Source organism: Gopherus flavomarginatus, chromosome 11 (genome assembly GCF_025201925.1).
Source record: "Gopherus flavomarginatus isolate rGopFla2 chromosome 11, rGopFla2.mat.asm, whole genome shotgun sequence".
Taxonomy (NCBI): Eukaryota; Metazoa; Chordata; order Testudines; family Testudinidae; genus Gopherus; species Gopherus flavomarginatus.
Window position 1 is genome coordinate 49,430,595 of NC_066627.1, and position 23,167 is coordinate 49,453,761.

The window sequence follows — 23,167 nt, forward strand, 5'->3', positions numbered from 1 at the left end:
GTCCCTTCTGACCTTTAAGTCTGATTCTTAAAACCCCATCTCCTCTTACAAATAGTGTCATGAGATCTTTAATGGCCACAAGTTGTCAGACTGTGCTGTTTACATCTCTTCTAAAAGACAGAACTTGTGCAGTGGAGCACTCCTGAACACCATTCCAGAGCACTGGTTCATTACTGATTGAGAGAAGAATGCCACCTACTGAATCCGCACTTCCTGTTGCATGAGATTAATCTATCCATACTCTTATGTTATGTCTGTCTTAAACCACTTTTTTTGCCAAAATGCTTATTTGTGCCTTCCTCTTCTCTGGCCTTGACTACAGAAATTTGTTTCGTTATGGTCTCCCAGAGCACCAGCTTGATACTCCTATCTGACCAAATCCACTTGTTTCTTCATCCATAGTCAGAAGCAAAAAGAACTCATTCCCTACCCCGGAATTGTCAATGGCTCCATGCTCTGTTCATAGCAAGGCTGCCCCACCCACTGAGCTCCTGCAGTTACACAAACTGCTCTCGTATTATTGCTAATCGGCTTTTACTCATTGTAACCCAATACATCAGTGTTTTGGTAAGGCTGGTCTTCTGAGGAACAAAACCTGTTTACAAAGGATGTGTGAGGGCCAGCCCAGTAACCTAGTGGCAAATAGAGCCTAGTAATTCAAGATGTTGTCTCCAGCCAGCAGAGGTTCAGAGTACTAGAAGTACCTAGGGGTGAGGATACCATCTGTGCCACTCTGGCAATGTCCTTTTGCTGAGTTGAGAGATCTCCTTGTTAGATTCCAAAAGGAGCTACCTCCAGCCCTTCTTTACACTGAGGGAGAGTCTCCAGGACACGGGGTAGATGAATGGGTGATGAAGAGGAAACCCACTTTCTGCTATTTCACTGTTAATTTGAGGCTGTCATTGTGCCATACTTTATAGAGGTTCTGTGATGATGGGAGCATGTGTTGGCATTAGATGTCCAATAGGACCAGATTAAGATCTTCCTTTGTCCTTCTCCCACCCCTCTTCCTGTTTGATAACTAAGCCTGGAGTTTGTCAAAAGAAGCCCATTATGGCTCAGTTTCCACTTTCTCTCCCTTCCTCAGCTGAGCATATTATCATCTAACTGACCCCTCTGCGGGGCGTTCAGCCAGTAGGCAGAGAACTCTGTGTGCTTGAACCTGATTCCCAGTAAATCTCAGATTAACTTCTCCATCAGCGCTTCTAACCTCCTGCTTATCGACTCAGGGACATTACCCACCATGCTTCCTGTATTCAAAGCGCTGGCATGTATCTGTGAATGTGAATATGCTGACACAGTTTTGCCCTATTCACAATGTATTAGCATGCTATTCAACTCTAGTGAGTGATATAGTTGTTAAACTCACATGTAAAGACTGTATAGAAGGGGATTAAATGCTTGTCTTGTTGGTAAACAATTCTTCCCCTCTCTTCCTGTCAATGAGTGGACTTTCCCACTCACACTTTCATTTATAGGCCACTAATTTGGTTAATGTTCCCAACAGAATTGTATAATAGGGAGAAGAGAGAAGCACCTCTTGGCCCATTACCTCTGCCAATCCCTCTGATCTTTATTGGCCCCTTGAGCAGGAGACCTGAGGGCACTTCAGCAGTTGATTATCCTGCAGGGCAATCTCATGTCCTGCTTCCTCTCCACCAGGCCAATTGGAATTGTCTTAAAATTTAAGAGAAAAAAAGGGCAGAAGCTGAAGTGCAGAGTTAATTTGTGCAGGGTTTTGAGAGGTTCACGTGTTTGAAATGCAGTTAAAAACTTCAGAAGGGGAGCTGTGTTTCAGTGATCTATCTCACTATCTGTGACATACTGGTACAAGTGTGTGCTCATGCTCGCTCCTTGTGCTGCAGGAAGATCATGGACTCTGGAGAGCTGGATTTCTACCAACATACTAAGGTCTGTTCAAACACCTGCCGAAGCACTAAAATTGACCTGACCGGAGCCAGAGTATCTCTGACCAGCCAGACGTCAACAGAGTATATTCCTCTCACCCCTGCCTCTGCAGATGGTATGTTGAGTGCTTTCCACAGCCCTCGCTATTGGGGCTCTTAAGAGTCAAAGCTTTATTACTGCTTCCTTATGAATGCAGTTAATGTTGTCTTTATCGTGTTTTTTCTTGTTATCTTTTTCCTCCTTCACTTCTCCCCCTCCCCCTGTTGCTGGGTCTCCCGTGTTGGAACCATGCAGAAGCAGCCATTGTAATGCTGCATGGCAGAGCAGTAGCAGCCTGGAAGGAAATCACTTGGGTACTCTGTAAGAATGATATTCATTCTAAAGAGTTACCCATACTGCATCCTGGCTTACTAGGAGCTGCATAGCCAAAGTTGTGGCCTCTAGATAATCTGCAAGAACGCAGTAGTCCCCCCGTGATGTGGTCATCCCTCAGTGCCAGCATCTGATCAGCTGCTAGCTGTCCTCAGTGTTCATGACAGTAGGCTGCAGAGATGAGCATGATTTCTGTGTCGCATCATGCTGGATTTGGGGCCCCTTTTATTGCACTTTCTTTCAGCGATGGCAACTGACTTCCTTCTAAATAATTTAGATATTTTCATTTAAGGCTCTGTTTCTGAATTATTTATTGCTTTTGTCTGATGAAAGATTAAATGCAGCCATAGAATTCTCTAAATTTCTATCAGATCTCACACAAATAGGTTACAACAATGAATTTAAAAGGACATTGCTATAGAGTTTGTTATAAATTTGATTTGCCTTAAGCAGGGAATGGTCTGTGGAAATGTGCTCCTATTTCTAAATACTTATATTTGCAAATCCTTTCACCACTGAGAATTTACCAAAAAAAAGAAAAAAAAATCTGATAGCCATAGATTTTGCAGGAGAAAAGCAACAATTGTTTTTGTACTCTTGTGCTGGCTCTGCCCAGAGCATTTAACAATTGAATTCCATGCTTTGGGCTAGTATTTATGGTTGCTGTACATGTGTAACCCATTGTTTATTTCAGTGGTAGTTCTACCCCACAGTGGGGCTCTAACCCTTGTCGCTGTGAGGAGTCCTATTAATATAATCCAAGATGTTAACATGCAAACCAGGACGTTCCACACTGTTGGTGTCAGGCTGTATTTGGCACAAGTGGGAAAAACCAAATTTTCAGAGTGGAAGGAACAAACTCCTCAGGGAAAGAATTATTTGAAAACTACAGTGTGTTACAAACTGCTGTTGTCTTTCAGGAGAGCATTCTAGTGTTCCCAGAATGATCACTGCATCTCTGGCCCAGATTTTGAGCTGTACAGCTCCTGCATGCAGCTTGACATCCTCCTGGCAACTCAACTGACATGTGACTCCTTCATCTCCATAGTAACAGTATCAGAGAGATTGGAAAGGGCTATGGAGAGCAGAGGTCACGTGTGTCTGGGCGGGAGTATGATCACAGTCATATGCTGGAGGCAGCAAGGGTAGAACAGTATCCCAGTGTGTATTATCTGTAGGAATGATGAGGTCAGTTCAGTCTTCAGGCCTGTCAAACCACAGGTCAGAGGCAGTCTCTTGAAAATTTTGTGTCTCTTCCATGTCCTGTAGATTGGCAACAAGCCAGGTAATTGCCTTGAACACTTACCAGACCAGATACAACTTCTACTTGCCAGCCCTTGGTTACATTAATTTTTCTATTATTATTATTATTATTATTATTATGATAAAGAAATTACTCTCCCCAAGGCAAAGAGAATTTGCAAGAGTTGTGTAAATAGTGCCCAGGGTATTGCCTGGCTGTATGGAAAGGTAAGCAAAGCTCACACAATGGTCTCATGTGACTTTTAATCCCACTTCAGAGTCTCTGTTTGTCTGGCTTTCAGCTGGAGGAGATAAGTTCATACAGTATTGAGTACTGCATGGACTTGCCTGTTTTCTTGGATGTAACATAGTGAGTGGGTATATAATGCAGGGACAACCTGATGCTATGTGGCAAGACTTGTCAATTCATGACTTGTGTTTTTCTTTTCCTTTTCAATCTTGGTTGCAGTAAATGGATCTCCTGCTACAATCACCATAGAAACTTGTGAGGAAGCCAGTGATTGGACCACTAGCATTGGAGGTACAGTTCAGGAAAACCACAAGACACAATGCTGTCAGTATCTCCTGTCATACTCCATGTGGGCTACCTACATTTGAAAGGGATGTAGGGGGAGAAGGTTGAGGAGAAAGAAAAGATAGGGTGAGTAGGAAAAGTGTTTCTGCCTGTAGGTGTTCCCATACTCAGCTCCCTGATCTTCATGGTATTTATTTGCCATAGCTTTAGATTATTGTAGTGTAGAACTAAGTCCCTTGTGTTTGCAGTGTGGCCACAAAGTCGTCTTGGCATGAAATTGCTTCCAAGTGTCAGAATACCCACACATGGGTCAAATTCTGGCCACTGCCCTCAAAGAAACCTGGATGTGAGTTCTGAGATTTCTCCCATGGGTCACTGATTCAGCAGAATTACGAAGGATCATGGAGGATAACACGTGACACCCAAATGGGATAGGAATTTGTGGTGCAGCATCCAGTTGCCTGTGCTGGGTTGTGGAAGAGAAGTGAGCGAGACTCCTAGAAGGAGCTCTGCCTCAGTCCTCCTGGCTCAGGGTTCAAAGTGACTCACATGGTTCTTCCGCAGCTTCTCTGCCCTTTGGGCAGGACCAGTCCTGAGTGATATGGAGAATGGGGGGACTGTAAAGGGAAAGTATGTTCTTCCTTTAAAGCTACGCAATTGACTTGGCTTTTCCCCCATTGCCTCGGGGTGCCTGTTCGTACGGAGTTTTGCCCCATCCCCACCTGCCTATAGATAGAATGTCTCCTGCTTCAAACCCCACCAGAACAAAGTCTAGAATGAGCTCCTGCCTTTCGATGGGATTGCTGGATGTGCACACCCCTTTTACCTCACAGTAAGGCATGGTGATGTATCAATCATTCAGCCCCCCCACAGCCTTTTCCTGGTAGTCTGAGGTTCTCTTGTGCTTGCTGCTCCCCTAGATGACACGTTTGCATTCTGGCGAAGTCTGAAGGATGCAGGGCTGCTGGAAGAAGTGATCGAAGAGTTTCACCAGGAGCTTGTGGAGACCATGAAGGGCTTACAGCAGCGGGTCCAGGATCCTCCCTTACAGCTCAGTGGTAAGTGCCTAATTGCAGGAGCTAATAAGGAACATCTCTGTGTCTTGATGATTATTATTAAATGGCAAAAAACCTTTGTGAACACAGAGTTAAGGTTGCCAGATGATAGCTCATGCCCTCCCAGAACGTCGAGTTCAACAAAACTCAGTCTTCTGAAAACCAGGAAATACAGTTAAGGCCCACACAGCCTTAACTCTGCCCTCCTTGAGCACTGCCCCACAGCACCCATAACACACTCACACTCTGCCTTGTTACTGTAGTGGACAAGCACTACCTGTGCTGAAATACTGAGACTCTTCTCCCTACAGAGTACCACATTTTGTCTGATCTGACAGCCACTTCAGACCCTTTTACAACCCTTAACATCTGCATGCAGTATGCCACCTAAACCTATATTTTCCCCTCTCCCATCATTAGATCCGTAGACTGCTCTCAGATCCCACCTTGCTGCTGACACCCGAGACGATTCTGCACTGATAGTGACACGTGCACTTCTTTCCTTTGATAATATGCATCGGGGAACTCAGACCCCGATCTCCTCACATCACAATCACAGCTCTTCCAAGCTGCTCCAACTTCTTCCTCCACTATTCAATACAGCTACACCTGACGCAGTGACTGCAGCTGGAGTGCATGCAGATAATGCCCGGTGGCTTATGCCAGCTCGAGGGGGGGGGAGGGGGCAGAGTTAAGGTTGCGTAGGGATTACAATAACTTTAAGTATGTGAGAGAAGACTGGTGTGTGTCTCTTTCTCTAACCCTTGCCTCACCATTTCCTGCAAAACATAGTCCCCTCCTCCCCACCAACACTTCCAGTGCACCATCCCATTAAGCCATTAGTTGGCAGTGTAGAAGCCATTAACATGTAAGAAGCTGCTCCTTGCCATCTCCTGCATTGTGCTGCTGTGTACACATCATGGGCAGCAACTTACTAGAGGGCCATATGCTCCCTTGGTTATACACTGAGCTGGACCCACTCCCACTACACACCTCCAGCTGAGATTTCTGACTCTACTTCAGCCAGGCTTCCCTAGCCATGTCCATCCAGTTCGCCCGTCCTTCAAACTGGGCTCCCTCTCCAGGCATGTTATGTATTTTAGCTATTCATCCTATGGACTTCAGATGTTTACATGGTTACCTTCAGTCCTCCCAGCCCAGATCCCAGCTCACATGGAGGGGTATGGAGAGGTGCTCAGAGTCCCCAAGAGAAGCAAGGTCCCCTAGATCCCCTAGATCCCAGAACACACAGGGGCAAGGAAAGGGGCTCAGACCCCTGCAGAGGTGTAAGACTCCCGCAGATCCCAGCACACATACTGAATGGGAGAACTAAGGGCTAACCCTCATCTTCTCTGCTACTCCTCACATTCTCCAACCCACTTCCTTCTCCCTTCCCCAATACCTCCTCTCACCCCTTATCTGAGCCCCTCAATCACTCTTCCCTCCCCTGCCACCCATTCCCATTTATTCCATCCCTGGCTCCACACCAAACCCCTCTTCTCGTGTTCCCACCTACTCTTGCACCCCTAATTAGCCTCCTCTCCCACTGCATTCACGTGTATTTTATTTTATTTTCAGAAAATATTTGCAGTACCTTCTGAATATTCTGCTATATTCAGATTACAATTCCCCAAAATAAAAAAAACCCTTTGATAGAGGCAGATTGGGCAACATGTCTGCTTTTTTCACTTCAGATTTCTTCCTTGAGTTGGATTTGAACTCACAATGCCGGGGATGGAGATCAGATTCAGTGCAGGTTACATTCCCTCAGAACTCCCAGGTCCTGTGACCTGGAAGTAGTTTTCCAGATAGTTAGCCTCTCACGCCGCACATGCTCAGTGTAATACCTTAGGAGCAAGAATAAGCACATGCAGCTTGTGATGAGAAGCAAAAGCTTTTTGAAATAGCAGTGTGATTTGATTACGCACAAAGGGCTGGTGGGTGCCATGCACTCTGTTGGGGGACCCTCATGCAATGATCTGAGCGCTTGTTGAGCTTTGTCTGTGAGCCAAAAAAAGTTGCCAGAATCTCTCAACTTTTGTTCTAGGAGATGTATCTTGAAACCTGCTTGGTCAGATGACCTCAAATTTGGATCACTAACGAAACCCTGTGCCCCATGAGGCAGACCATATTTCAAGGCAATCCAAGTAGCCATGTAGATTTTCAAGCACTTAGAGTTGAACTTCAAAAAAAGGCTAGTCTTAACTATAGCAGAATGAATTATGCTCATTTTGCTGGCATCCCATGCAGGGTAGGGTTTGGAAATAACTGGCCGATATGGACGGTGCGTCAGTGGTGCAGGATAGTTTCCTTAGAATCTGCAATGCAGTCTGTGGTAAAAATTTGTTTCCAGCAGTTGGCAAACAGATTCCCACTGGCTTTGCCATCTGTGCACATGCCCTGCTAATTTGAGTCTGTTTCTGCAGTTCATTGCGCTGCAGCGTTAGGTGACGCACCATGTGATGTAGTTGGAGGTTGAAGGAAACTGACTGTCCTTCCCACTCACACATGTCACTGAATATAGAAAAAATAATTCAATATGACTGCTTCATATTTTGGAATGTCTGAGACTGAGAGGCAGTGTCACTTTGAGAAACTCTTTGCCCTTCAATTATCGGATTTTCTTTTCTTTGGGGATGTCTGTGTGAAATTACTCAGACAACAGTCATCTTAAGCACAAGGTTTAATACAAGCACTGAGAAAACAGAATGAAAATAAAAGTAATTGTTTGCTAAACTCATCTAGATTTATGCTTCCCATAAACTGAGCTAGAGAAGGCATTTTCAGCATTGATAAAGGGGGGAGGAAAAGGCTTCTAGTTTGTATCCTGTGAAAGCAATTATCTCCTCTGACCACGCTTTGGTCAGCCTGTCAGCAGTGCTTGCTGTCCAGATAGCAACTAACTATGTGTCCCAGGAACTCTCTTATCAATCTCTGTTTGGGAAGAAAGGACTATTGTCTCTTAATCACCCCTTGATGCTTCTCCCCACCCTTCCTGTCTCAGTATTTTACGCATAAATACTAATGAATTCTTAAGCTCTGACCTCTTGCATTATCCTAAAACATTTGGCTATGTCAGTTTAGTGCAGCGGTTCTCAAACGTCATTGGAACACAACCCTCTTCTGATAGCAAAAATTACTACGCAACCCCAAGAGGGGGATTGAAGACTGAGCCTGCCCGAGCCCCACCACCCTGGATGGGAGGTCCAAAGTCCAAGAGTGTCAGCCCCAGGTCAGGGACCTGTAACCTGAGCCCCGCCATCCAGCAGGTGGTTGGGCTCAGGCTTTGGCCCTGGCCCTAGGCCCCAGCAAGTCTGACGTCAGCCTTGGTGACCCCATGAAAATTAGGTTACAACCCACTTTGGGGTCCCGACCCACAGTTTGAGAACTGCTGCTTTGGCATATCTGTGTGTTTTACCAAAAAAAAGGTAAATTCTTTCTGTGGGGAATGATTCTTTCCTCAACGATCAGTATTTATTTTTCTGTTTTAAGATGCTGTCTTACTCAACAACATAGTCCAGAATTTCGGCATGCTGGACTTGGTAAAGAAAGTTCTAGCTAGCCACAAGTGCCAGATGGATCTCTCAAGAGAACAATACACACGGGATTTAGCAGGTATGCCCAACTGGAATTTCAGTGTTTTTCTGTTAGCATCGCTGATACTGTCCGGGAGTTTTTCTTTGTAGGAAAGTAGATTTTTGGTAAGCCAATGCATTCTAGATCAAGTTAGCTTGGAATGATGCTACAGAATTAGCTACATTTCCTTGGTTATGGTACTTCAGTTGTTACTATGCTGTTAACTAGGAAGATGGCCACTGGGAAGCTTATGCTAGGTGAAGTTGGACAGTACCCATACTAACATTCATGACGGTCTCCTGTTTTTAGCATTGGAGCAGCAATGTGACGAGCACCGCAAGCGAGCAAAGGAGCTGAAGCACAAATCGCAGCATCTCAACAACGTGCTCATGACTCTGACTCCAGTCTCCATCCCAGCACCTTTAAAACGCCCCAGACTTACCAGGGCCACATCTGGGCCAGCTGCTATCACCTCTCAAGTCCTGACCCAGTCAGCACAAATTGCCTTGGCCCCAGGAGTGCCGGTCTCTCAGCTTGCCAACCTCCCTCTCAGCAAAGTGGTGTCTGCCCTTCCAGCCTCAGTGCTTGGGAAAAGTACATCACAAGCTCCCTCAGCCTGCTCCCCAGCCTCTCCGTTATTGGGAGGATATACTGTACTGGCTTCCTCAGGCTCTAGTTTCCCCAACACCGTTGAGATCCATCCCGACGCTTCCAACCTGACAGTCCTCAGCACGGCAGCCATACAAGATGGTAGCACTGTGGTGAAAGTGGTGAGCCCTTTTCAGCTGCTCACTCTCCCGGGACTAGGCACCACCATACAGAACGTAACACAAATGGCTCCCAGCGGGAGCACAATTGTGACGGTGCCATCGAGCGCCGTTGAGGATGCCACAGCGTCAGACGAACACACCACCACCATTGAGGTGACAACAGTGGCAGAAGAGCCAGAGCAGAAATGAAAAGGGGACATGCCTGAAGGGACATTTTTTTGTGACGTACTCTGGCTTGAACTGCCTTTTCTTTGCCTGCGCTGAGGGAAGAGGGAACAGTATAAAGAGGGCACAGGGAATTGAGACTCCGAGGTAGATTGGCTAAAAGGAGTAATAATGAGGTTTGAGCCAAAGAAAGGGAAAGAGAGACCTCCAAAAAAGAGGGGGGGGAAATGAATCGCACTGACCCATTAACCGGTTTACATATAAAACTTTCCTCCCGTGTTTTCCTGGAACACATGTCATCTTCATGTCTAGTTCACTAGCTCTGCATCGTCTCCAGACATCTCAGCTGGAACAGAGCGTCAAGAGAAGCAGATGTGGGCAGGGCCTGAGAACAGGGAATGAGCAGAAAGTAGCGAAAGGTTAAGGAAACAGTAGATGAGGCATTTTACCCGAAGCTAAGGGGTAAGTGGCCAAGGGGCACTCCTGAGTTCTGGCATGATTCAATACTGCATGTAGGCCAGCAATACTAGGGAGTCTGCTGCTTCCCCTTCACAGCCGAGGGCAGTTTGGGAAGCTGGTGGGTGGGCCGGTACAGAGTGCATAACTGGGCATGAAAAATGTGCATGACAGTTGAGGTAAAGCAGCCTTGGACCAGGGAAGTTTCTCTGATGTGTGGCAGTCACAGGGCTGATCCAAGTGACCCTTGTTGCTGGTTTCTGCACATAATGTTGGGTTTGGGTAGTTAAATGCAGTGTCTCAATATTACCAAATGTGCAGTCTCCTCATTGTGAGTGAGAAGCTGGTCTCCCAGGTCTGATCATTGAGAGCGGAATGGGGGACAGTTATTAAAAGTTTTGGTTCCATCCAGGGACAGATGTGGAAAATCTGTATCTTCTGAGGATTCAGGGTCTCCTTCTGTTTTCTCAAAAATCTGTTCTTTGGGCTTTTTTAAAAAAAGGAAACTCTTGTGGCCCTTCTAGTTGTGAAGATGATGTCCGGGGCACAGTTGTACTGTTGAGTATGTAGAGAAACCAATTAAATAATAGCACTGAGAGACATCTGAACTACTTCCATCTTAGCAGGTGTTAACTGTGGAATCTAATCATCTCCATGTCTCTGCTAACCTCTTATCAGAAGCATCTAGCCAATGAGCCTTATCTAGTGTGGCTGCGTGTTCTTGTCCCCTCCCAGAGTGTTCAAAAGGATATTTTGTGGGCTGCAAGGTTTGAATATGCAAATAGAATATTCAAATATGAAATACTCTTGATTATTCAGCTCGCTGAGAGGTTCGCTACTGTCCTTATTTTTGTAAAAGAGGTGTGTGTGTGTGTGTGTGTGTGTGTGTAAAAGTGACATTTCAGCTAGAAACAGTGTTAAAGGGGCTGGATTCCTGCAGTGTGGGTTTTCTATCAACTTGATCTGGCGGCAGCAGCAGCAGCAACAACAGGTCACTTTAATAAGCTAATAAATATTTTTGAAAGAGTGCTGCTGGCTTAATGCATCTCCTTGTCTGTGTCTGATTGTTACAGCTAAAGCACAAAACTGGCTCCAAGAATGAGCAGAATCCTCTTCCTCTTCTCCTCATGCCCCTCCCCCCCCCCACACCTGCAAACAAATACTGCCAATCCTTCCAAAATTTTGGCAATACACTGTTTCGGGTTATACTTTAGGAAGTTATTTCCCTAGTGCTGTGGTGGTAGGAGAAAGCCAAGGGTGCTTTCCCTCACATGAGCATAGACTAGTTTGTTAGCAAAGTGAAGGGAATGTCACTGGAAACCTAGACTGGGGCTTGGTAGGAAAGAAATGTCCTTTGTTTGCTGCCTTAACCCTTTGGAAAGATTTAATACACCTCTACCTCAATAACGCTTTCCTCGGGAGCCAAAAAATCTTACCGTGTTATAGGTGAAACCACGTTATATCGAACTTGATTTGATCCACCGGAGTATGCAGCTCTCCCCCCCCCCCCCCAGCCCCCTGAGCGCTGCTTTACCGCATTATATCTGAATTTGTGTTCAATCGGGTGGCGTTATATTGGGGTAGAGGGGTAGTGGCAAAGCTTTAGATTTGAGATTAGCATCCCCTGATGCTTTCTTTACCACTGTTTTTTCTAGGCCAGCCTGGAATTCCATATGTTGGTGCTAATAAAACTCTAAGAATGCGTGAAGGCATGTTATTGTTAATGTCTTTACATAGCATTTTTAAAGGTGTTAGGGCCTTTTAATAAATTAAGAAATAGAATTTGAATGATAGGAGGAGAGTCTTCTTTCTTCTCTTCTTTTGAGTGGTGGAGGGGGCAGGAATCTGCAAGCAAACAGAACAAGGCTTTGCAGAAATGTGAATTATAACCTTGACATCACCTTATTTTGTGAATGAAAAGAAGCTTAGCCCAAGACTTGTTATTAATTACATAAAGGGTTTTCTCTGTGGCTGATGCTCTTAACTCCAGGAGGCAGGAAACATTTATGACAAAACCATGCAAACCTAACCAACTGTTTTGGATGGGAAGCAACAAACCTCAAAAGACCTTTCAGTTTTGTTGTCTCTCTTCCCCAGCTTTGCTATGAAATGTTGCTGAGAGTGGTCTCAGTAATGGGTGGAATTAGGATGCTTCTATGAGAAAGCAGTTGTTCCCGTACAGACGAGAGGTGCTCAGTTGAAATGGGGAAGAAATTAGAGAGGGTTGGTGGTGGGTGGGGTAGGAAATGGCAAGATGAAAGATTTGAACCCTATGCTGCCTTCCCTCTAGTTAGAATATCAGGGTTGGAAGGGGCCTCGAGGTCATCTAATCTAACTGCTTGCTCAAAGCAGGACCAAATCCCCAGACAGGTTTATGCCCCAGATCCCTAAATGGGGGGTGGAGGGGGCACAGTAGGGACAAGCAACAGAAATACCTAGCAGGTGACTGTGGTTCAGAAATCAGCCACAGGGATATGATTCAGGAATCACTAGCTCTTGTTTTACTGAGTTCAGTCTCCATTGAAGCTGTTGAAGCAACAGCTTGGAGTCCACAGATCTGCTTGGCAGAAGATGTAAAACAGGTGTTCTCAAACTGGGAGTCGGGACCCCTCAGGGGGTTGCAAGGTTATTACATGGGGGGGTTGCGAACTGTCACCCTCCACTCCAAACCCTGCTTTGCCTCCAGCATTTATAATGATGTTAAGTATATAAAGAAGTGTTTTTAATGCATAAGGGGGGTCGCAATCAGAGGCTTGCTGTGTGAAAGGGGTCACCGGTACAAAAGTCTGAGAACCCCGATGAAAAGAAATACTAGCAACCCCATCCCCCCATGCGGTGAAAGAGAGAGCGCAGCTATTAACTATGTTGGGGACCTTTCTTGTCAGCTGAAATAATCATGGGAAGCACATATGTCCCTTGTGTGCCTCTCACGTGTGGCATTTAACCTGCCGCTTAAGAGCCTGGAGTTCTCATCAATACTGCCTGTATCTCCAACACCAAGCAGCATGGTGACATCAGGAACGCTCTCCACTGCCCATTTTGTGGAGGGAAGGGATGACCTTCCAATGTGTGGGGAGCTAGTCCCCTATCCCTATTGGAGATGGGAATAAAGGCAGTTGCATGGTTGGATTCCCTCTGCTCCTAAGCATTTGGGTACAAGTAGAGGAAGAAAACACACATACTTTCACCAGGAAGGGAAGGGAGAGATTACGTTAAATAGCATCACCAAGCCACTAAACAATCCCAGTGTGACATCCTGACATTATGGTTGTGACCTTTACTGACTGGACACCCACAGCTTAAAAGTGTTGCTTGGCATGATGGATATTAGGGCCTTAAATCACTGACTTTTAAATATCTCAGGGTGTATTCTTGTGTGCTACTGTATTAGGCTGTTAAATTGTGATGTCACACACAGATGCTGGATCACTATGCAAATGTTGCAATGTGAAGCCAGGATGTTGCCCAGGGATTACTTTGTGTGTCTGCAACCTCTGGTTAACAGCATGCACCTAGAGCATAACGAAATAAACAGAGGCTGTCGAGCATTAAAACTAATTAAACCAAATTTGCTTCAGTATCTGATCCCCCCTCTCTCGCTTTGTTGGAAGCTCTAAACTGTTTAGTGGCCAGACACTGACAACTCCAGGAAATCCAATCAGGACTCTTCATTTGTTTTGCTGTGTGAGACACTGTGTCTGTTGCTGAGGTTTTTGCAATGTTTTCCCAAGGATATGAGATACCCAAGGTTGTGAAGTGTTGTGTGAGAGGAATGTTTGTTAATGATAGTCAGGAGACTGCTGTTTTCCTCATATATATTTTGGCAATACAGTCGTAAACACTGTAAAGCTGATATGGAGCTATAATGCAATATGGAGAGTAAAATTTATTGAAGCATTTCCGCTTGCGGCCAGTAGGTGTGGCTAGAGAGAAGCATATTGTGACGCTTGCCAGAGCACAGCAGCCAAAAGATCGACGGGAATAAAAGAGAGACGGTTGGGAGAGGTCTGTTCTCCCCCAGAATGCAGATGTGTGACTGCCATTAACATTCATTTATTCTGTCTGTGTATATCTGGGTGACAGTAGGCTGCATAGGCAGGATCTTGTCTGGATTTACGCACCAAAGTGTGATTTAGGAGCTACTGGCTAAAATCCAGTGGTCTTTAGACATGTGCCTGGTAAGTAAAAGGGTTGGCTTGGCTTGGCTGCTAGGGCCTTAACTCACCAGCTTTCTAATATTTCATGGCACACTTTTTTTCAGTGTATAGGGACAAATTAAGTCCTGGTATCCTGAGAGAATCGGTGCTTTTCCATTTTCTTCACTGCAGTAGATTCTGCTTATTAACAGACCTCAGTTTCCAGCAAAAAAAAAGTTGCTATTCTCTGGTAGTTGCTAATGAGCAGAAAGCAGGTTTGTGAGGCTGCCCTGAAGGAAAGAAGCACTGGGACCCGCTGAGTGCTGGCTCCAGGCAGGTTAGCAAGGCAGCAGCCAGGGAAAGCAGGTCCCAGTGCTTCCTTCTCTAGTTGCAGCCCTGCAAATCTGCCTATCATGGACCCTTTCTTCCAAAAACATGTTGCTAATAAGCAACATGTTGTTACCAGTATCCAAATCCCATTAAGATTAAAGTCAGTGAGATGGAATTGGTTCCTAGCAAAATGGTGCTATTAATCAGAAGTTGTTAATGTCCAGGTTGCTATTAAGTGGAATCTACTGTACTTCCTTGAATATAAGAACAGACACACTGGGTCAGACCAATGGTCCATCTCACTCAGTAACCTGTCTTCTGACAGAGGCTTCAGAGGGAATGAACAGAACAGGGCAGTTTATCAAGTGATTCATCCCCTGTCATCTAGTCCCAGTTTGTGGCAGTCAGAGGCTTAGGGACACCCAGAGCTTGGGGCTGCATCCCTGGCCACCCCGGCTAATAGCCTTTGATGGACCTGTCCTCCATGAACTTACCTAATACTCTTTTGAACCCAGTTATATTTTTGGCCTTCACAACATCCTCTGGCAAAGAGTTCCACGGTTGTGTGAAGTACTTCCTTTTATTTGGTTCAGACCCACTGTCTATTGATTTCATTGGGTGGCCCCTGGTTCTTGTGTTCTGTGAAAGGGTAAACAGCACTTCCTTATTTACTTTCTCCACACCAGTCATGATTTTATAGACCTCTATCATGTTCTCCCTTAGTCGTCTCTTTTCCAAGCTGAACAGACCCAGTCTTATTAATCTCTCCTCTGTGGAAGCTGTTGTACACCCCTAATCATTTTTGTTGCCCTTTTCTGTACCTCAGGAGCACAAAGGCCAGAAGAGGTGTGTGCATCCTCTTGTTGGGGTTATTTTCCACCTGCTGGACTGGAGTGTGGATCTGTTACCAGCACAGAGCAAAGTCAGGCTGCTTTAAGCATTCACACTCGACCTTCACCCACAGGCCTGTTGCTATTCTGTAACTCAGACTGAGGAGGGGGAAGGGTGGTTCAAACCACCCAGCCCTGTGCAAGTGAGTCAGAGCAGGCGTGCTGACAATGATGTGGGGCCAGCACAGTCTGTTTTTATTGTTCCTCCTACCCACGCTCCTGAAACTCCCTCCATTCTCACAGGGCCCGGTCCCGGTCCCGCTGATGTGAATGGAACGACTCTCAGGGTATGTTTACAGTGCAGTTAGACATCTGCAGCTGGCCCATGCCAGCTGACTCCCACTCAAAGGGATCAGGTTAAGGCAGGGCCGGCTCCAGGGTTTTTGCCGCCCCAGGCAGCAAAAAGGAAAAAAAGCCACGATCACCATCTGCAGCTCTACTGCCGCTGCTTCAGTCTTCAACGGCAATTCAGCGGCGGGTCCTTCGTTCCGAGAGGGAGTGAGGGACCCGTCGCCGAAGACCCGGACTTGCCACCCCTCGCCGTTGGCTGCCCCAAGCACCTGCTTGCTGGGCTGGTGCCTGGAGCCGGCCCTGGGCTAAGGGGCTGTTTAATTGCAGTGTAGATGTTCACGCTCAGGCTGCAGCCCTAGCTCTGGGACCCTCCCACCTTGCAGGGTCCTAGAGCCCAGGCTCCAGCCTGAGCCCGAATGTCTACACCGCAGTTAAATAGCCCCTCAGGCCAAGCAGCTGGCAGTGTAGTAATTGCAGTGTAGACACCCTTACTGACTTCAGTGAGCATTGGCCAGGCCCATAGGTCCTAGGCTGTGTCCTGTGATTCTACTGCAAGCAGGACAGGCTCTGGGGACCTGGAGGTGTCAAGGGTGAATACAGAGAGGTATATGGGGATGTTCTAATGTGTCTTGTATCAAATGGATGTGATAGGAAGAATTTCTGGTTTATGACAGCCATTCCAAGAGTATAACAGAACATGCCTTGTAAAGACAATGATGCATCCTAAGTACAGTGGTAGTAAATGGGGTTGATTCACCCACACTAGCGGCTGGGGTGCAAATTGCTTCTCTGCCCCAGCAGTGAACACAGTGACCCAGGGAGATTTGCTGCCAGGGAAGGGCAGGCAGCCTGAAGGGTGAGAGGCTGCCAGTGAAGGCCTCACTAGGTTTCCCATTAATTGCTGTATTTCCCACCTGTGACCAGTTCTAGGTGGTACTAGCCTACTTCAGGCTTCCTCTGGAAAGTGAAGGTTGCTGGTACGTTATCCTTCTGTACTCTCCTTCAAGCCAAACTTTCTGCTGCTTGCAACTCTTATCTGGATTATGCTGCCAGAATCCAGCATAATCCAGGGGTGAATCTTGCGCAGTGACTGTTCTTAAGTGGGAGAAGGCACCTGACTTCAGGCTCATGCATTGCAGGATACTCCAGGCAGGCAGGATTTGGTATAACTGCACCCTGGGTTGAATGATACTGCTTAGTAGGTCTGTCTGTCTTGCACAGACAAGTCTTTATACACAGATGCTCTGCAGTCTTCCCTACATAACTTCGCCAGTGCTCCTCAGCTCTGATCAATAGCCCCTCTCCCTTTCCGTAATGTTCGTAGCATACAAACAAAGAAATAGATACAATTATGGAATATTCTTTCTTGGAGGTTGCAATGTATCACTACTTTATTTCTTAAAATCCAAAATCTTCACACACAAGAACCAAAAACAGAGAGGCACAAAGCAGGCTGCTCCCTACGGCAAGGCATGGCTCATCCACTTTGCTCTAGGTATGCTGGCTTTTTGCAGACTGACTCTGATAGATCCAGATTGCATGCTTCCCTCCAGAGCCCCCTAGCCTGCAAGCAGGACCAGGAAAACTCTTGAAATTTCAAGTGATAGCTTACAATTTTAACAGTTTTTAATTCAGCACATACGCAAATCCTGGATCACCTAAACAGTGACTGTTAGTTGTGCCATGTTGCATGGAATCTTGCTATTCCAGATATGCTTTGTCAGCAAAATTAGTTGCCTTTCTGTGTCTGAATTTCATTAATCTGATAGGATATTTTTGTCAAAGGACGTTTACAGTATCTCTTGATTCATTTGGATTAGGGTTGAGTACGTTGTTTGTTCATAAGGAATATGTGCACTGGAGGTGCAGTTCTAATGTGTTCAGTTTGCAGTATTGTAGCTCAAAGCAAATCTGCAACACAGTGCAGTTTGGAAAAGATGTCCATCTGCTGTCTGCGCTGTGATTTATTTATATTTTTTGGTAAAACTAGAACGGTCAGATTAATAGCCATTGCTGTCATGGCCTTGGTAAACGCCACCAAACATCTTCTACAACTGTAAAATCAGCCTTAGTAACCTAAGTACCCACTAGGGCTGCCTTTGTCTAATACATGAGAGACAGGCTAGAAGATGCTGAATGTGGCCCAGGTTATGCTACAAAATCAGCCATGTGTAAGCATAGCTGTGAAAAAAGGACTGTGGCCAAGCGATGGCCTCATATGATTTATCCTTGATGGCAGTCTTTTTGTCTGCACTGACAAACATGAGACACTCCCCTCTCCCCACCAATTCACAGATGCAGGTCCATTGGTGGCACCAGCAGTGGAAGCTGGTCATGTAGACAGTGCTTTACCAGCATGTTCTCTACTTGCCTGAGCCCTGTCTACACTACGGCATTTGCTGTTGCCATGGTGATGCTGCACCTTTGGTGTGAATTTATGGGTGATAATCTGGCTGGGTAAATGAGGCCTATCAGCGGAGAAACACAGTTCTCTAATGTGGTTCTAGGGTTTTTTTGTTTGCTTGTTTATCTGCACACAGAGGCAAGAATAAGCCATGGTATAACAAGGTTTGACCTCAATTACCGCAGAGTTATTTGTGTGGTGAAGTCAGCAGAACAGAAATTTTTTCTTTAAAAATTCATAAATAAATAAAGGGACCCAAGAACATCCTAAAGCTCAGACACCAAAAGGAAAAGAAACCTTTCTCCAGGTAGATAGATTTGAGATTTCAAAATATCCATATCTGTATAATATTAATATATTATATAATATATAAAATATTTTAAAATCACGATTGACTGGTTGGCTCAAATACTGCAAATAGTAGTTATTACTAGCAGTTGATACAGCTGAAGGTACCATTGATATAGTGAGAGCACGACTCCCTGATCTATTTAAAGGTCCATGATATCAAGTGTGCACAGGAAAAACTGAGAGCACAAAACTCGGGTCCTGGCAATAAGTGAAAAAGTCAATGACTTTAACCTAAATCTTTAAAATCAGCATTCATTTGTAATTATGGAACCCAAACACACATTATGTTACTATTTTGGGAGTCTTAAAATCTTTACTTTCTAAATTTTATAAGAAAGAGAGTGCTTTTCTCCTTCCCTGGCACTTGGATAAGAACAGAACAGAGCATTGTCTTTCGATAATTCTGCTGTGACATATATACTGAGATATCTAGGGTTAAAATTCTCCAGTAGAGAGAGCCAGAGATACATGCATGCATGCAAATATACAACCACTGTGCTACGGTGATTGCATATGCAGGTTGGGTAAATGAGCGCTCACGCAGATAAATGAGCGCTCACATGACAAGTTAGATGCCTTTACCCAAGCTTGTGTTGTAAATGTGCATGCTGCCCTTTGTGGGGCACTGCTAGGCTGGATTTCCAAAGGAGACTGCAGGAATTAAGCAGCTGCTGTGGAAATTGAATGGGATTTAAGTTCCTGTCTGCTTTAGGATCTTTTGAAAATCCCAGCCCTGCACTTTGAAAATGTGGCCCTTATTTCCATGGAAACTGACAATGACTCTGTGACAACATTTTATCCTGTCATACCAAATGACGGAGGTAGATTTATTAGGTTTTTGGGTGGACATCAGTGTGATCAATCTGAGATATTTATCTGACACACACACACACCCCGGCACTACAGCATCTGAGCACTTCACAATCTTCAATGGCTTTAGCCTCCCAGTATCCTGTGAGATAGCACAGTGCTATCTATCCCTGCTAGATAGATGGGGAACAGAGGCAGAGAGAGACTAAGGACCAGTTTTTCAAAGGGATTTAGGTGTGTAAAGATGTGAATAGGTGCTTAGCAGTAGTTTCAAAAGCACCTAGAGGCCTAACTCCCATCTGCATTGCCAGGTGCCTAAATACCTTTGAAAATGTGATCCTAAGTGACTCGCCCAAGGTCACACAAGCTAGTTTGTGGTGGAGCTGGGAACTGAACCTGGGTCTCCCAAGTCTCAGGCCCTAACCAGTGGACCATTCTTCCTCTCTCAATAGTAATGGTAGCAGTAAATATGGTGACAGTCACTACCTGCACCATTAGTTTGTGGCTACAAGCAAGGACCTGCCTACCTATGAAAATACAGATTTTTAAAATTAAAGAAAAGCCTGTTGCTGTTAGTTCCAAGTTGACCTGAGTGCCTGACACGTTCTGATTGTAGTGACTGAAAGTGATACCTGCTTCAATCTGTCTGGCAAATATTGTGTTCCGCATAGCTATCAGTAGGACACAAGAGGGTGTGGCATAAGGACCAGAATAACCCTGCCAGAAATACTCTAAAACCTAACTCCGGCAGCTGATTGTCTATCTGTGGCACTCCAAGGTGGAGTGATACCTGATGGTATCGTTACACCCTGCAGCAACTAGGTTTTGCTGGGTTTATTTTTCCCCAGCATAATGTAATTTGTTTTGCTTCTTCAGACTTGGAGTTTTGGTCCAGCATCCCCTAGGCTCAGGGGACCAGATTCTCTGCTGATAAAGCGTCTGTGCCAACATCCATCAGCTGCGAGACAGACTCTGAATGCTCAGTGAGCAGGCAGAGCCTACCTTGTGCAAATCCCATGGTGGTAATTCACAGGAGTGATGTCAAGGTACAAAAAATGTAGTGTAATTTTCTTAAAATCTATACCTGTGATTATCAATAGCTGAGGTTAGTGCAATGTGAAGGATTGTCACAGTAGATCTATATTTTATTGGTGAATCTCTCCTTTTGGCATTTCATTCAGCACAAACAGGGCAACAGAACTGGTCAGTTCCACTTTCTGGTTCTAGTCCAGCCTTGCAAAATTCTGCTTGGACTGAGCAGAATAAGTGTCTGACGGGAGTAAAAACAGGCTCTGTAAAAGCAGCAGAGTTGGAGTCCTTGTCACAAACACCAAGGTACAGGCAGGTGAGCAGATTTTGTGGCTGCGCAGGTCTCATACACTTTCATAACAATCTTGGGTTTCCCCTGCACTATCACAGCATTTGCAGAACAGGTGTCTTTGGTCTTGCTGATAGGTTCCTCTGTCATCCAAGGGTACTTACTCTCCGCTCCATACGCAGGACTGAGCCACGCTGCTTACTGGACAGTAAGTTACAGGGAGGATGGCGGCACATGCTTAAGTATCCACTCCGAGGGCTTGTCTGCAAGCCAAAGTTGCTTTAATTGCACCTCTCTAGTTAACCCCTAGTGAGGATGCAGTTATATTGGTATAAGAGAGCTTATAGCGGTATAGCTTACTGTCGGGACTCTGCTGGTAGAGCAATCTCTTCTGAGAGTAAGGATGGCTCAGAAGTTAGGGTGCTGGCATAGCCCTTGGGAGACCTTGGGTCAAGTACAGGTTCTGCCATAGACTCTATGACCTTGGGCAAGTACCTGAGTGTCTTTGGCCCTCAATTTCCATCTGTACAAAGGGACCATAACCCTCCCTTACAGTACAGGGGTGACATGAGGCTAAATCTCCAGCGGAGCATGAGATGCTCAGATATCCCCGTGAGGGGGGGCTACATAAGTACTAAGACAAAACCATCTGTATGGGAATAAAAGGCCTGGATAAAACTATCCCATGTTAGGGGCTGTACTGCTTTAACTATTTGGGGGGGAAAAAATCACACCCCTAGCCAAAATAGGCCAGGCCAAAGACCTGCCCCAGCAAAGCACAGGTAATTATGTAATTAAGTCCCAATGATTTCAATGAAATTTAATCAGGTGCTCCGGTGCTTTGCTAAATCAGGGGCCTAAAATATTCTGCTCTGAAATACAATATGTTTGATTCTCAAACAGGGAAAGAGGCTAGATCTTTCAACAGTTCTCCCATTCCACTCAACAGAACAGCTTAGGGGTGCTTAGGTGCATTTCATGGTAAATGGCAGATGATGTCATGGCTGCATTGTTGAAATTGTCATAGGAGCACTGGGGTTTGCTGGCTAGCAGGGCCGGCTCCAGGCCCCAGTGCGCCAAGCGCGTGCTTGGGGCGGCATGTCGCCGGGGGCACTCTGCCGGTCGCTGGGAGGGCAGCAGATGGCTCTGGTGGACCTCCCGCCGGCGTCTCTGCGGAGGGTCCACTGGTCCCGCCGCTCCAGTGGAGCATCCGCAGGCACGCCTGTGGGAGGTCCACCGGAGCCGCAGGACCATCGGACCCTCCGCAGGGACGCCTGTGGGATGTCCACCGGAGCCGCAGGACCGGCGACCGGCAGAGCGCCCCCTGCGGCATGCCACCATGCTTGGGGCAGCGAAATGGCTAGAGCTGGCCTTGCTGGCTAGGAGACAGTTGAGGCTTCTGGTACTGGGAAGGAGGAATGCATCTCATCCTCTTTTGGCCAGGAGTGGAGGCTCTTTAAAGCTGGAGGAAAGATTTCACTTCCTTATTTCTCACTCAGTAACTAGCTGCTCCAATGCACCCTGTCCTGAGGTCCTTCGTTATTAATTGTTTCTGGTAAAATTATCAACAGTTAAATTGTTAACCAAGCTTACATTCAGCCTGCCAACATTAGGCTTCAGAGTTAATATTCAAGTTAGATAAATGGAAGCAGTTCACACATTTCTCAGAACTATTGCTCTGAGATAGCTGGAGGCTTAGGCAAAGATGCTGTGTTGGTTGCATTCAGCTTGCTCTCAGAAGTTTTCTTTGCAACCAGAAGCACTACAGATTGTATATATTCTATGTTAAAAAACAAATGAGAACCTTACATTTTTAGACCACAGCTAAGTGGTAGGGAAAAAAACCTGAAGTTCTGTGTTGTCATGGAGTCCCCGGGTGATGCTCTGGAACAGCTCCCCACAAAGCCAGGCAGGACTTTGGGGAGCCTCCTCTCCCTTGGAGCAGACTTGTTCAGGGCAAGAAGCTCACACGTCTTCACCTCCTGGATCTCTCCTTGGAGCGTTCAGCATCCTCTGCCCCTCCGTGCGCTTCCCACAGCGAGCCCACCCAGGCGGGGTCCTGGGGAAGCCACAGGGTCCTGCACCCCCACTTTGCAGTCAGACGTGACTCTCAGCCAGCCAGTAAAACAGAGATTTATTCGATGACAGGAACAGGGTCTAAAACAGAGCTTGTAGATACAGCAAACCGGACCCCTCGGCCGGGCCCATTCTGGGGGGCAGTGAAGCAGACCCCCACGTCTGCCCTCAGCCAGCTCTAGACTAACAACCCCTCCAGCCCCTCCTCTCTGCTCAGCTCCTTTCCAGGGCCAGGAGGTCACCTGATCCCTTTGTCTCCAACACCTTCAGCCGGCACCTTTGCAGAGGAGGGGCCCAGGCCATCAGTTGCTAGGAGACAGAGTGCCAGGCATTTAGGTGCACTGGCCCTTTGCTCTGCAGCAATCACACACCCTGATTCCACCACCTAGATATTAAGAACTGCCTAGGGGACACTGAGGCACCAACACAGTATTCAGAGCAACATTAAGAACATTCCCAGTTCGACACATGTGTCTATTTAC

The 23,167-nt window shown here is 46.1% G+C and overlaps 1 protein-coding gene across 2 annotated transcripts in view; it reads left to right on the forward strand.

The window, feature by feature from the left end:
- The window catches only part of GMEB2 (glucocorticoid modulatory element binding protein 2), a 40,761-nt gene extending 29,653 nt beyond the window's left edge, over nt 1-11,108 (forward strand). For both annotated transcript variants that reach the window (XM_050918321.1, XM_050918322.1), the window contains 5 exons: nt 1,866-2,023; nt 3,992-4,063; nt 4,978-5,115; nt 8,605-8,727; nt 8,998-11,108. In XM_050918321.1, coding sequence (XP_050774278.1) covers nt 1,866-2,023; nt 3,992-4,063; nt 4,978-5,115; nt 8,605-8,727; nt 8,998-9,647 — 1,141 coding nt within the window. In that variant the 3' untranslated portion in view covers nt 9,648-11,108. The remainder of the gene's footprint in view (nt 1-1,865; nt 2,024-3,991; nt 4,064-4,977; nt 5,116-8,604; nt 8,728-8,997) is intronic.
- The last annotated feature ends 12,059 nt before the right edge of the window (nt 11,109-23,167 follow it).